The following is a 16532-nucleotide window of genomic DNA, read 5'->3' on the forward strand; positions in this document are numbered from 1 at the left end:
GTCCCGTAACTGTTAATTGTCCAGCCGACCGCACAGGGCCATATCAGGACTGTCAAACCATACAAATGCCAACCACGTCAACACAAAACTAGCACATTCACACAAAAAAACAACATATAAGATACAGCCAAATCACAGTTCATGACACAATTATCCTAACCATTTAGCTCCTTATGTCAAATAAGATTAGGCCATGCTACGGACGCCCACCATTCCGCTTAATTTATCATCGCCAGGTATCAAAAAATCATTACAAAAAGGAAAAAAAAAATATTTCAAAGCCAAACAAAAAATTCATAAAAATGCCATATTGGCAAATAACACTGCAGAATGAACAGCTAGTAGCCCATCCCAGTGTTTACAATTTCACTACCTAATCACCAGAGCAAAACAGCACAGTTAGTACATCATAGACTGCAGAAAAGAGAAAAAAGTGTCAAGGCTTGCTTGGGAAAAAAAGGGGGGGAATTGACTAGGAAGACAGAGAAGGGAGACAACAGTGAAGGAAGATTTTCCAAAAGGCGGGGATGCTATTTATACTAAAAGACCCCCGGCATCCCCACCAAGATTAAGGTCCATACCCTTTTACAGCCATCATATCCACTCTCACCCCACCCTCCCATCCCCACCCCGACGTCACTCCACCCTCCCATCCCCACCCCGACGTCACCCCACCCCCCCATTCCCCCACCCCCGACGTCACCCCACCCCCCCATTCCCCCCCCCCCGACGTCACTCCACCCTCCCATCCCCACCCCGACGTCACCCCACCCTCCAATCCCCACCCCGACGTCACTCCACCCTCCCATCCCCACCCTGACGTCACCCCACCCTCCCATCCCCACCCTGACGTCACCCCACCCTCCCATCCCCCCATCCCCACCCCGATGTCACCCCACCCTCCCATCCCCACCCCGACATCATCCCACCCTCCCATCCCCACCCCGACGTCACCCCACCCTCCCACCCTCCCATCCCCACCCCGATGTCACCCCACCCTCCCATCCCCACCCCGACATCATCCCACCCTCCCATCCCCACCCCGACGTCACCCCACCCTCCCATCCCCACCCCGACGTCACTCCACCCTCCCATCCCCATCCCGACGTCACCCCACCCTCCCATCCCCACCCCGACGTCACCCTATCCTCCCGACGTCACCCCACCCTCCCATCCCCACCCTGACGTCACCCCACCCTCCCGACGTCACCCCACCCTCCCATCCCTACCCCGACGTCACCCCACCCTCCAATCCCCACCCCAACGTCACTCCACCCACCCGTCCCCACCCCAACGTCACTCCACCCACCCATCCCCACCCCGACGTCACCCCACCAATCCCCACCCTGACGTCACCCCACCCTCCCATCCCCACGCCAACGTCACCCCACCCTCCCATCCCCACCCCGACGTCACCCCACCCTCCCATCCCCACCCCGACGTCACCCCACCCACCCGTCCCCACCCCGATGTCACTCCACCCACCCATCCCCACCCCGACGTCACCCCACCCTCCAATCCCCACCCCGACGTCACCCCACCCTCCCATCCCCACGCCAACGTCACCCCACCCTCCCATCCCCACCCCAACGTCACCCCACCCTCCCATCCCCACCCCGACGTCACCCCACCCTCCCATCCCCACGCCGACGTCACCCCACCCTCCCATACCCACCCCTACCCTCAAACCCCCACACCCCAGCAGCCCCGACTCACCTGACATATCTCGCGTCGCTGTTTGGCGGCGTCCAGGTAGGGGAGGATCTTGAAGCGGGGCTTGCTGCGGTCAATGAGGTGGGCCAGCAGCATGAAGGCCACTTCGATGTTGACGTTGTCGTGCGCCGACGTCTCCACCCACTGCACCGTGCCCTTGAACTCCCGCCGACCCAGCAGCCGCTCCAGGTCACGCACGATCTGCTCGTCGGCCTCGTCCTGCTTGGTGGACACCACCACCACCGGCTTCTTCGTCTTCATGGCCGCCGACAGCAGGGACGACACAAACTCCAGCTGCTTCTCCGTCGACCGCTGGGGGACCTGGTGCGCACAGAAACACATACACACACACGCACACACACACACACACACACACACACAGATGTGTTTTGTCATGTTCAAGGAGGTCTGTGTACTGGATATTCACTCCTAACACTCCACACACACACACACACACACACACTTACATACATGCACACAGGCGGGTAGTCCTGTTCAAGGTCCGTGTACTTACTATATATTCCTAACACTCCACACACACACACACAGACACACACACGCACACATACAAACTGGTGTGAGTCCTGTACAAGGAGGTCTGTGTACTGACTATAAATTCCTAAAACACCACACACACACTCTCTCTCTCTCACTCACACACACACAACACACACACACACTGGTGTGTAGTCCTGTTCAAGGAGGTCTGTGTACTGACTATACACTCCTTCATGAGCATCCCTCCACCCCACCACCACCCTCCCCCCATCCCCCAGCTGGATGACAATGATGGTCATCATCGATCTCGATGGACACACACCATACACTCCTAACATTCCACACATACATACACACACACATGCACACACACACTGGTGTGTAGTTCTGTTCAAAGAGGTCTATGTACTGACTATACATTCTTAACACTCCACACACACACACCCACAACACACACACACACTAGTGTGCAGTGCTGTAGTCCTTCACAAGATCTATGTACTGACTACACTCCAAACACACACACAACACACATTCCAAACACTCACACAACAAACACACAAACACACACACCCACAACACACGCACACTGGTGTGTAGTCCTGTAGTCCTTCACAAGGAGATCTGTGTACTGACTACTCCACACACACACACAACAAACACACAAACACACACACCTGCCACACACACACACACACTGGTGTGTAGTCCTGTAGTCCTTTACAAGATCTATGTACTGACTACTCCACACACACACACAACACACACTCCAAACACACACACGCACACATTGGTGTGTAGTCCTGTAGTCCTTTACAAGGAGATCTATGTACTGACTACTCCACACACACACACAACACACACTCCAAACACACACACACAGCAAACACACATACCCACCACACACGCACACATTGGTGTGTAGTCCTGTAGTCCTTTACAAAGAGATCTGTGTACTGACTACTCCACACACACAAACACACACACCCACAACACACGCACACTGGTGTGTAGTCCTGTAGTCCTTCACAAGGAGATCTGTGTACTGACTACTCCACACACACACACAACAAACACACAAACACACACACATGCCACACACACACACACACTGGTGTGTAGTCCTGTAGTCCTTTACAAGGAGATCTATGTACTGACTACTCCACACACACACACAACACACACTCCAAACACACACACACAACAAACACATACCCGCCACACACGCACACATTGGTGTGTAGTCCTGTAGTCCTTTACAAAGAGATCTGTGTACTGACTATACTCCACACACACACAACACACACCCCACACAACAAACACAAATACACACACATCCACTACACACACACACTGGTGTGTAGTCCTTTACAAGATCTGTGTACTGACTATACTCCACACACACACACAACAAACACACACACATGCCACACACACACACACTGGTGTGTAGTCCTGTAGTCCTTTACAAGGAGATCTGTGTACGGACTAGCTGTGCTTGTGATATAGTGGTCCTGACGGCAGTCAGTCTGATAGGGATGTGGTTGTCTTTTGACATGGTTATGGTTCACTTAATGCTGCGGGATGTGGTAGTCTTTTGACATGGTTATGTTCACTTAATACTGCCATTTAAAGTTTTCAATTACTAACAGCAGGTAAAAAACCAAACTGAAAAAAAATAATAGTAAAAAGCAGGCCATGAACTCCATCTACTTCTCCAAGGACATCAAGGGCACATGTCACACAGACACACATGGATACGTCTTCCTGTACAAAGAGGTATGTACCAACCATAACATTCCAAACACTCCATGGTAAATGATTGACATAAAATAAGAAAATGAAATATGAACAAGACACATCAAATGATCAACATGAAACAAGAAAATGAAACAAGAATAAGACAGTATCTGAACACTTTCAGGACATGGAAGATCTGATTTATTACCTGGCTGACGTCAAAGCAGCAGAGGAAGCCATCGACAGCCATGCGTCCCTCAGGCATCAGCTTCTGTTCATAGGAACTGTCCGTCTCCATTCCTGTGAATACACACACACACACCGCACACTGTGTTATCACATTCACTCTGCAGTCCTGCCTGCACACTTATCTCTAAAATCAACTTCACACACACACACCGCGCACTGTGTTATCACATTCACTCTGCAGTCCTGCCTGCACACTTATCTCTAAAATCAACTTCACACACACACACCGCACACTGTGTTTTCACATTCACTCTGCAGTCCTGCCTGCACACTTATCTCTAAAATCAACTTCACACACACACACCGCACACTGTGTTATCACATTCACTCTGCAGTCCTGCCTGCACACTTATCTCTAAAATCAACTTCTGTTCTAGGAAGCAATCTTTCTTCTTGTGCACGTCGCACGGTTTACTCTCACATGAACTTCCAGCTCCCTTTTTTATCTTTTTTTTTTTTCTTTTTTTACACATAATTTTTTCTCTCACTTGAAGTTCACTTCACAGGAACAATCCATTTGTATTTCTGGCACACACCACAATCTGGTCTCTCATATCAGCTTCTTTGTCTGCTGCACAAGCTTGTGCACACACACACTCACTCTCATGACTGTTGAATGTTGAATGACTACCCTATCCGTCCTAACGATCAAGAGGATGAAAGATATGTATGTGTTTCAGAAGCCATAAATATGACCTGATCAGACCAGAGAAGATGAAAAACACACCACACTACACTGAGTGATCCCAGTTTATGAAGTTGATAAAATGGAAAAAATGCAGGGACAATAAAAAAAAAATTGCATGTTTTTTCCACAAACCTTTTGACATCAGGAACTCACTGATGGTTTGAATAAAACTTAAAAGAATGTGCAAAAAAGATGAATGTCACCTTGTGAAAAGTGATTACAGGTTGACTGTAAAATTTTTAAAAATTAAAATACTAATATAGATTCTTGAGTTATTTGCCATAAATTCATACACAGTACATAGTTATGAAAAATTTATGTTTGTTGAGAAAATGACATTTGTTCCCCAAATGAATCATGGGCATGTGGCCTGATTCATTAAATTAATCTTTTAGTTGTCAAATCTCTCTCTTTTTCTAACCAGATATCTTCTGCATTGGCCTGTACGTCAACCTCCCCCACTCTTTCTCATAACATAACTTTTCACACACACACACAGCTACCTGCCTATAGATATCTTCCATCAACTTCCATTCACACAAACACTCCGTCAAAAATACAAGTTTCCCATAAGTGCACATGTTGACTTTGGACACTGGAAAAATATCAACCCTTAACCCACCAGGCACTGATACCGGGATCGAACCCAGGAGCCACAGCGTGAACGTCTGATGCTTTCCACACATGGCTATTGCACCAGTCAGTGAAGTGGATGACAGTAAACTGTGTGGTCACAGTGTTTCGTTTAACCCAGAGCTCAGTCAACTGTGAATGAGAAGTAATGAGGGAACAACAAAAAAAACACCAACAAAAATATATTTCACTTATTTTCAGTCACAGACGGAGACTGAGCCTGGGACAATGATCTCTACCACTGTTGTAGGTCAGTTCTGATACAGAAAGACAACACGTACCCAGCTGATCCTTGCAGATGTACATGAGTTTCTCTGCGGACTGCACACGCACGGCGGTGCATCGCTTGATGTAGGGCTCTGTGCGGCCAGTCTTGAAGGGCTGGAAGGACACGTCATCGATGAACTCTGTCTGCTCCAGAATGTGGAATGTGTAGTTGTTGCCGTCATCCGTCTTCGTCACGTCCCCCCAGTACAGGAAGTGATCGTTGTTGATGACACGGCCCGCAAAGTCACTCTGGCTCAGCACGGAAATGTGTTCACTGTGGTATTTGTCTGCCACCTGAAAACAAAGAAATGTGTTCACTGTGGTATTTGTCTGCCACCTGAAAACAAAGAAATGTGTTCACTGTGGTATTTGTCTGCCACCTGAAAACAAAGAAATGTGTTCACTGTGGTATTTGTCTGCCACCTGAAAACACAGAAATGTGTTCACTGTGGTATTTGTCTGCCACCTGAAAACACAGAAATGTGTTCACTGTGGTATTTGTCTGCCACCTGAAAACACAGAAATGTGTTCACTGTGGTATTTGTCTGCCACCTGAAAACACAGAAATGTGTTCACTGTGGTATTTGTCTGCCACCTGAAAACACAGAAATGTGTTCACTGTGGTATTTGTCTGCCACCTGAAAACAAAGAAATGTGTTCACTGTGGTATTTGTCTGCCACCTGAAAACATAGAAATGTGTTCACTGTGGTATTTGTCTGCCACCTGAAAACACAGAAATGTGTTCACTGTGGTATTTGTCTGCCACCTGAAAACACAGAAATGTGTTCACTGTGGTATTTGTCTGCCACCTGAAAACACAGAAATGTGTTCACTGTGGTATTTGTCTGCCACCTGAAAACACAGAAATGTGTTCACTGTGGTATTTGTCTGCCACCTGAAAACACAGAAATGTGTTCACTGTGGTATTTATCTGCCACCTGAAAACACAGAAATGTGTTCACTGTGGTATTTGTCTGCCACCTGAAAACATAGAAATGTGTTCACTGTGGTATTTGTCTGCCACCTGAAAACAAAGAAATGTGTTCACTGTGGTATTTGTCTGCCACCTGAAAACAAAGAAATGTGTTCACTGTGGTATTTGTCTGCCACCTGAAAACAAAGAAATGTGTTCACTGTGGTATTTGTCTGCCACTTGAAAACAAAGAAATGTGTTCACTGTGGTATTTGTTTGCCACCTGAAAACAAGAAATGTGTTCACTGTGGTATTTGTCTGCCACCTGAAAACAAAGAAATGTGTTCACTGTGGTATTTGTATGCCACCTGAAAACAAAGAAATGTGTTCACTGTGGTATTTGTCTGCAATCTGAAAAGTTCCTACTTACTACTTATGCTCAACACTCTCCTCATCTGACTGCCACCAGATATTTCTAAGTCACCAATAAATACCACATTTTAACCACTACAATATGCTTCGTATTACAGGAGGCAACTCCTGCTCTGTCTGTATCCCCTAGGGTTGGGGCAAGGGACAAAATATCCATCAGCAATACTGACATAACGCAGTTCATTATCGTTAAAGACATGCCTGTATACGTGCCTGCATACATACACACACACTCACACAAACACATGCATGTACACACACACAAAGAGTCCAACTGTCTGTAGAATAATGAAGGGGTATAAAAATCACCATTGCCCGATATATCTTCACAAAACCAGGTAACACCTGCTGAAAAAGCCAAATTACAAGTCATTTATATTAACAGGCTCCGCTTCTTAACAAAGCCAAATTACCAGTCATCTATTATAATAAGCATGACTGGTTAATAAGGCCTAATTCCCAAAATCATTTACAACAGGTATCACTAGTAAATAAGGCCTAATGCCCAAAGTCATTTATAACAGGTACCACTGGTTAATAAGGCCTAATCATGCCCAAAGTCATTTTCAACAGGTATCATGGTTAATAAGGCCTGTCAAAGTCCCCTTCCGGAGGAGAAACACCTGCTCACCTGATGAACAAAGCGGTTGCACAGACAGGATTTGCCCACACCATACTGGCCCTTTTCTCGTTCCGTGCCCGACAATCCAATGACACAGATGTTGAACACACGTCCCTCCCCCTTCTTGGCCATTCTCCCTCAGTCTGTCCTCACCTGGAATGACACACCTGACTTTCACCTGTTCACACTCTAAGTCACACCCTTACTGATTTATCCTTTCCAAACATACAATCAAAACCATTCCATTTCATATGCATACACCCCCCCCCACCCTCCGCCCCACCATCCCCCTACCACTGCCCCCCCCCTCCACCCCCACCCCCCAAACCTTGATACGCACAAGCATGTACACATTACACAAACTAATATACTATTTCAAACACATACTGACATACATTCACACACTGATGGTCACATACACAAAACACCTGAAATCAAGACACATTTGCGATACAGTTATCGTGTATCTCACATTCTGAAACACAATTTACCAAAAATGTAACATGTAAATTCCTATACAAAATCTACCTTCTCAGTCAGTTTCACATAAAAACTGGTAGTATGTCAAATTGTAACATCTCCCCACTAGGGCAACACTATGAAGTCAACAGCCGAGTAAACAAAAAGTCAATTAATCTCTAACGTAAAATTAAAATAACTGTCATTCAGGGATCGCGTTAACGCATGTTTTTCGCGTATTTGACGCATTTTGATTTTCGCTGACGCATTTTCACACCGCTCACGCGTAACACTTACGCAAAACAACTTTTACTCCAAGCCGTATCAATTCAACTTTAGGACTGACCTGGCAGCTAGGTTTGCGATACTGAATCAGACGGTACAAGACAAAGTGTCTGTGCATGCGGAGTACTGCGAGATGCCTACCTGACTCTTAACAGCTACAGCCAATTAACAGAGTACGCACGCACACAACACTGCTTAGCTGACGAGTTTTGGAACAGAGTGGCGAGAAAGCCTGCAAAGTCGTCATCATGGATTATGACGCAACATATCCTGATTTTGCTGTGCTGGCGAACATTGCATTGACAGTCCCTGTCAGCTCTGTTCCTTGTGAGAGAGGTTTCAGCTGGCAAAATATGATCAAAACTGCTGACCGATCAAGACTGACAGATGCGCATGTGGACATGCTGTTGCGCATTGCAATGGAAGGTCCAGCATTGAGCCAGTGCAACGAACTGATTGTCAGGGCTTGCGGTGAATTTCAGCGCCGACGTGAGCAGCGAAAATAGGTGAGTAAACCTATGATTTAGTGTCATAGGTCTGACGCAATTCTGACTCTAACTTGCGCGTTTTTTTGCCAACTTTGCGTAAGCTGCACGCGTTTTGAAAAAGTCTAGCGCGATCCCTGTGTCATGTTCACTATAAAATGAAATAAAAAAGTGGTTCAACTCACTTTTAAGTTCCCAGCATCATCAACACTGAATGATCCATTTCTGAAACAAACCAAGCAAAACATCATAATAGCAGTAGCATTTATAAGCATAACTATCACCTAAAGAATTCTATCACCTAAAGAATTCTGACATAATTTTCTATGGTCTCTAAATCAAACATCATTATCACCTACATATGTCTGAAATCCCTTTTTTATGGACTCTAAATTAAACATTTTCAACCAAAAAAACAACAACAAAAAAGAAGCTCTCAAGGTCATGATGGAAGGCGGAAACAGAAAAAGATCTTGACTGCAATAACTCCACACCAAGCCGTTAGCTCTGACTCAAAAGTAAGCTAAAAACAAGGCACATGCGTTTCCTCTGAGTGTGTGAGAGAGAACACGTCCACACCATGAACATGAAATAGGTTCCCCGGGGAAAACATAAGCTTACAACACTGAAAGCCTCAGTGTGTGACACTGGCCTCCACTTCAGTTGTGTTCACTTTTTCCTTGTCACTCGTTTTATACCATTCCTTTTGCCGTAAGACATAACTGCACCGGGAGGTGAAGAAAGGGACATGATTGACTGGGCAACTTTTTTCCAGATACCATCAAGTCATTTCCAATGTGCCCCCACCTCCATCTTCCCCCACCTCCTACAAAGCCTCCTTCCACTAAAAAACTTGTTTTCTTAAATCTTCATTACCATCATCATTATCATGTACACCTTAAAGTAAAAAGGCAATAAAACGGTTGACCTATTTTTCTCTCTGGCTAAAATTGACAACATTCTAATAATCACCAAAAACTGAACCCATTAAATTATGGTCTTCTAGAACACCACTGCTGTGCCAGAATTCAAAAGGAAATGGTTCACATACACCAGTATCTTAGAAACTCAAACTTTAACAGTTATAGGAAAGGACAGCAATACTGTAGAAGGGTTCGGATTGAGCATCTTCTTTATTGGAGATTATGATGATATTCTGTTCGCAATTATGAAGGAATCTTACATGAAAATCCAGCACATTCTTTGAAGGGATAACCAGGTTTTTTTTTATGTTGTTTTTATAAATGAATTCATCTTCAATAATAACTGATTATTTTGAATAAGTCTGCAACCTTTGAGGTCTTTTTTTCTTGTTTTTTTTTTCTTTTGTGTGTGTGTGTGTTGTTGTTGCTGTTGTTGTTGTTGTTGTTTTGTGTGTGTGTGTGTGAGTGTGAAAGAGAGAGAAACAGTGAGAGACAGAGAGAGAGTGTGTGTGTGTTTATGTTTCTTTTATTTACTCTTTTTTTTTATTTCATCTGTTTTTACTGTTGTCAGTTGTATTTTTTTTGTTTTTGCGAGTGCTTATATAATTGTTTTGTTTTTTTCCGTGCGAGTGCTTATATGATTGTTTTGTTTTTTCTGTACTCTTACGATACATGTATGTAAGAATGTGGTATGTCCATATATCTGTAGGCTTGTTGGTATGTTTACAGCCATGCATACATGTATATACATTATATGTATATTTATTAGAAATGTGTGTGTGCGCTCAAGTATATAATTTTTGTAAATGGCCATATGTTTGTACTTTTCAAATATGGACATTCATCTTTTTATATATTATTTCTCAAACTGAAATCTTAAAAATAATTTTAAAAACTATCATAATTGTAACTGCACAAATAATGTTATAAAACACACACACAGACGCACACAGAGAAACAAACACCCCCACCCCCTCACCCCCACACCACCCCTCAGTATTCATAATTTACTTTGATCAACATTAAAGATGACTTTTCACTGAAATTAGCAAAGTGGCTTAGAAATCAGCAGCCCTAATTTTTTTTTTACTTTTTAAGCCTTTTCAAGATACAAGTATTCTAATGTTAAATTCCAGATTATTGATCAAAGAAGATCAGGTGATATCGATTTGATGAAGCTGAAACAAAAATGATGAATAATCAACAGTGGGAGAGAGTGATTGCTTATCACTACTTGCATTTGTAAACCATCCAATTTTGTTTTGTTTTGTTTTTTAAATCAATATATTATGTGGTTTCACCAGTATCTCAGACAGGAAATTAATGAGACAGATCAACTTGTTTATTTAATGCATTTTCTTTACAGATGATCACAACCAACCATCCAATACATACATACATACATATATATATATATATATATATACATATATATATATATATATATTATATGCTTCTGATATAATACTTTCTATCTTTACTGAAAATTTACATCACTTTTTTTTATATTCACAGTTCTTCCAATTCTATAAGGTTCAGTTTGAAACAGAAATGAATAACCCCAGCACTCACTATCAAAAATGGAGTATCACACAAATACACCAAAATGAAATCTGAAGTAAAAACCAAAGCACATACATGCTTATGCCAGACATGTTTTCAAAAAGCTGCTTCAGAAATAACATTTGATCACAATTTTTTTTTTTTTTTTTTAACTACAGAAAACAAGAAATGATACACAAGGAACATATTTTCAATTTCCATCATTTTGTTTTAGATCTTTGAAATGTGTAGTATTGTGCTGTATTGAATTGTACTATAGTGTACTGTAATGTACTTTTTTTTTCTATTCTACTGAAATACTTTTTGTCACAACAGATTGCTCTGTGAAACTGGGGCTCCTCTCCCCCAGGAAGAGCAAATCACCACAGCACAGCACCATCTTTATTTTCCATTTTCTGTCTGCAGGTTGACTTGATTTATTTCCAAAGTGGATTGTCCTACAAAACTCTGCCAGGGACAACCCCTTTGTTGCTGTGGGTTCTTTTAGGTGCGCAAAGTGCATGCTGCACACAGGGTCTTGGTTAACCAAATCATCTCGTCTGAATGACTAGCACCCAGACCACCACTCAAGGATCAGTGAAGTGGGGAAGGGGAGTAAAAATTCTGATTATGTAAATGGGACTCAAACCCATGCACAGTTGCTTCCTTGTGGGATGGGTTATCACTAAGTCACCACTCCACTCCACGAACCCTTTCAGGACTGCAAAGACTGCAGTCAGCACAACCTTCCCTGTCTGGAGAGGTTTTACCTCTAAAGCAGTAATTTCTTGATGATTTTTTCCAAATACTCAAAACTGACAGTTTGCAAAGTTCAATCATATATTTGATGTAATGCCCACCTATCAATGTTTACAATGATCATTTAAAATATCAGGAGCAAAAGCAGAGCATACATCCTAGTACAATCAGTTCAATACTGATCGAGAAACAAAACATGACTTTCCAGCTATTGTCAAAAACAAAACTTGCCACACAAGAAAAAAGTGCTGAAAATGATCAATCTGCACAAACACTTCCATCAGCAAGTCATCCAGACGTTTTGATTGTCAAGAGTTATGTCCCTTCCCATGCTGAGCTGTTTTGTGCACAGTATTGTATGTCCCTGTTGGTGGCAGGAAAGCTAAATGAAGCTTGTTCTACCTCACATAGATCTCTTGTGAGAAGAGTGCATACTGTTGGACATGTGGCAAAAGGTGGTATGTGGTTTTGGCTGACGACAAATGCTGATGATTGTTAAATTTCAGCCTTTCATATTGGTGTTGTCCAGGATGTTTTGAGAACGTTTCTGACCTGGGTTTGGGTTTTGTGTGTATGTATGTTCCAGGTGTTTTGCTTAGGACCTTGTACCAACTGCCTTGCAGGAAATGTGTGTTGCTTAATGTAGGGCAAACTACTAAATTCTGGGCTGTGTGCTGCTTATTCTAATGTAAGGTTATAGTAAACTCTTTATAAAAACCACTCCATGTGGCTCTGTCACTGGAATGAGGAGAGAGTGTGCATCATCCCTTCTGTTCTTCTTACCTGTGATCCTCCATACTTCTCTACCCTTCTGCCCTCTCCCCTGATTCCCTCCCTCCCACACACACACACCCTCATATCCCCCCCCCCCCCCCCCCCCCCCCCCCCCCCCTCTTTTTTACATTATATTTTATGCGCAAACTACGAGCACTATATTCTACAGTATTTCAAGCTGCATCCACACATTTCAAGTTGGAGGAAAAAATGGTTGATTCCAGTTTATTTCCTATGCTTTTCCCCATCAGCACAGCAGTAAAGCCTGCTAAGGCTGTACTAAACTCCCTTGGATTGAATGGGTTAAGCAATGTCACAATCTATGAACTTTATCATATGTGGATGTGAATTTGTCTATAATATAGACAATACTGAATATATGCAGAAATACAGACATAATGGTGTTATCATGTAGGTTTGGTTAGTTACAAAGTTTGTAGATTGTTACTGACATTAAATTAATTAAACAAAGAAAACATGGGGTCTAATACAGTACACTGGTATTAGTGGTAACACATTGACACTGATACTGTTTACTGTCACACTCTTTCAATCAATGTCATTTCATAGCTCATGTGCTGATGAGACAAACATAGGGATACATACAGACTGAAAGACATACAGGTAGCAGAATTAGACTGTGTTAAGGAGAAAAAGGTCGTACAGAAATAAACATGAACACAATATAAGAGAAAAGCATATATTACAAAAATAAACAACAACCCTGTGAGAACGAAATCTAAAAACTGTGGGATCAGTGAATGAGAATGTCAACATAAAATATATAATAAAAAATTTTTTTAAAAACACAACCAACCAACCAACCCAGCCAAAGCAAACATACTGAAAACTTTATTTCTCATTTGAGCATTCAGAGGAAGTGTTCTGTGTTTTTATGAGGACAGCATTGAGTTTTTCAACAGCAGACTGATAGAAAGTCAACTAACTCGTCATTCTGGCACTCAAGTCTGCACTCTCTCTCAAATCTTGTTCAATCTGTTATCTTTTTTTTCTCTCAACATCTTCAGCTATGTTAGCACATGTGTATCACATCATTTTGTGCACAACTGTCAATCAAACTTTATTATAACTAAAAACAATCTTTTAGTTTGTGCGTCTTCTTAAATTGTGTATGTGGTGTGCATTGTAATTTGTATGTATGCACAGACAAATAAACCACAAGCATGTGTCTGCAACTGTTTATCACTTTTAAAATACATTATCTTGTGTCATGTATTGTTGTAACTATCATCAGTGCTTTAAATTATCATTATAAAAGGTTTGACTGCATCCTTTTAAAAACTGAAATTGATGACAATCTGTCCCATGAGAAGAAGTTATAATTTGTTAAATCACACATATACCAACCTACATGTGGTCTTAATTTAAAAACTAAAAGGCATGCACCTCATAATAAATCAATGGCATGATTGATGACATAAATTAATGATAAATCTTTCTTCAATCAAACTTCAACACGATTGAAATTTGGTTGGTTGGGTAAACATATCCAATCTAAACAAATAAATAAATTAGGCAAACAGGAAATGAGGGAAGGGATTAAGTACTGACCTAATATTGAAACTGTATTTCAAACAAAACGAACTTCTCTCGTTCACTGTCCAGCACACTAATAATTTCATCCCGACACGAAGTTTGTCATCAATGCCAGTGCCATGCTGAGCTGTCTCACACAGCAGTTAATAAATCACGGACACAACATGCGACTGCACCTGCACGGGCCCATGTAACACAGTATGAATCACGTCCAAAGTGAGTAACACGTAACCCCATGCAATCATCTGTTTACATCTGAGTGGTTCCGTGGGATGGCAACTGTTGAACACCACTCCTCTCAGGACTGCTGCGAACTCAACTGATGCTTTCGTCGGAACCTCATCCTCATGATGTCTGCTGCCAAGGGGCACGTCAACCCGCTTCACCTACCCGTGTCAGTTTGTCTGACGTCCCTGACTCATCAACCGTTACACTACAAATGTAACTATAGCAAAACTAGCAGTCTGGGAGGAAAGTAACAATTGATCCATTATTCTGAACACGACCCTGACCACAACTAATTCTGATGCTGAGCAATGAGTTTGGTCAAGATATTCGACTCTCCCCTCTGCTTGTTTGTGACGCACATTATCAAAACGATCCGCTTGGTAATCATTTTCATTTCTAAACAGTTAGATTTACGGTTCGTCACAAAAATTCACACAACTGTCAGGAAGAGAATGAAGTCAAAGAATAACTTACTGCAGTGTGAGTGTTAAGGAATCGCCATGTTAGTCTGTGCAGTCTGCCACTCAGCTTGCATTCTAAATTAGGAACTGAAAGACGGATACGTAAAGTGGGCGCGTTAGTTTCGCATTCACTTCTCTCAGCCCATGAGAAGTCCAAGTTCTGAGGCCACTTGTCTTGAGTTCCAAAGTCCAGAAGAAAGGGCAGGAGGTGGTTGTGGGCTGTAAAGGGTATATATAAAGTTTATGTGTAGACATGTATGTCTCTACAATAAAATGGACATACAGAAATTATGTCATTGTGATAAACGTTTGTCATGCGACTTGGACCTAGAACCGATTCATTATCTGAAAGAGATTGTTGAACTGAAAATAACGACAACGAAAAATAAGATGAAATAATTGAAGACAGCGAAAGAATGAACGAAAAAGGGTTTTACAGGAAACGTGGATGTGATGGAAGGGTGGGTATGACGGGGTTCCGAGCAGGTTTCGGGGTGCGGATTTATCAGCGAATGACTGACAGCCGACTGGAGTCAAACTTCCACCACACAAACTTTCTCTCTGTCTCTCTCTCTAGCAACAATACAATAACCCCTGCTCATATCGAAATAATCAAGAATCACATGCTGAGTTCATCATTGTTCAGTGTGTGTGTGTGTGTTCTGAGTTCAACTCAGGGGTTATTGTATTGTTGCTTGAGAGACAGAGAGAGAAAGAGACATAGAGAACATGAATTCAGCATGTGAATTTTGTTTGATGAGTGGGGACCACGAAGATGAAGTTCATCTTCATTCAGTGTGTGTGTGCGCGTGTGTGTGTGCTGACAACAATGCAGTGGTCCCCACTCATCAAACAAACAAAATTCACATGCTGAATTCATGTTCTCAATGTCTCCATCTTTCTCTCTCTCTCTCTCTCTCTCTCTCTCTCAAGCAACAATACAATTACCCCTGCTCATATCAAAATAATCGAGAGTCACGTGCTGAGTTCATCTTCTTTGCTCAGCGTGTGTGTGTATACAGGCGCGCACGCACACAAATGTTGAGTTCATCTTCCTCTTCAGTCACTGTGTGTGTGTGTGCATCAGTGTGTGTGTGCTGACAAGAAGGCAATGGTCTCTGCTCATATCGAAATAAACGAGAATCATGTGCTGAGTTCATATTCTTCCTTCACTGTGTGTGTGTGTACATGCACGTTGAGTTAGTGAGCATGTGTGTTGTGTGTGTGCTAACAGTGCAATGGTCTCTACTCAAATCAAACACAATTCATGCGCTGAATTCATGTTTTCTTTCTCTTTCATATT

The 16532-nt window shown here is 42.7% G+C and overlaps 1 protein-coding gene across 3 annotated transcripts in view; it reads right to left on the minus strand.

The window, feature by feature from the left end:
* The window catches only part of LOC143301495 (rho GTPase-activating protein 190-like), a 75906-nt gene extending 60596 nt beyond the window's left edge, over positions 1-15310 (minus strand). For all 3 annotated transcript variants that reach the window (XM_076615816.1, XM_076615817.1, XM_076615815.1), the window contains exons 1-6: positions 15243-15310; positions 9171-9210; positions 7766-7909; positions 5803-6082; positions 4160-4251; positions 1717-2034 (exon numbers count right to left, since the gene is read on the minus strand). In XM_076615816.1, coding sequence (XP_076471931.1) covers positions 1717-2034; positions 4160-4251; positions 5803-6082; positions 7766-7888 — 813 coding nt within the window. In that variant the 5' untranslated portion in view covers positions 7889-7909; positions 9171-9210; positions 15243-15310. The remainder of the gene's footprint in view (positions 1-1716; positions 2035-4159; positions 4252-5802; positions 6083-7765; positions 7910-9170; positions 9211-15242) is intronic.
* Between the last annotated feature and the right edge of the window lie 1222 nt (positions 15311-16532).

Source organism: Babylonia areolata, chromosome 27 (genome assembly GCF_041734735.1).
Source record: "Babylonia areolata isolate BAREFJ2019XMU chromosome 27, ASM4173473v1, whole genome shotgun sequence".
Taxonomy (NCBI): domain Eukaryota; kingdom Metazoa; phylum Mollusca; class Gastropoda; order Neogastropoda; family Buccinidae; genus Babylonia; species Babylonia areolata.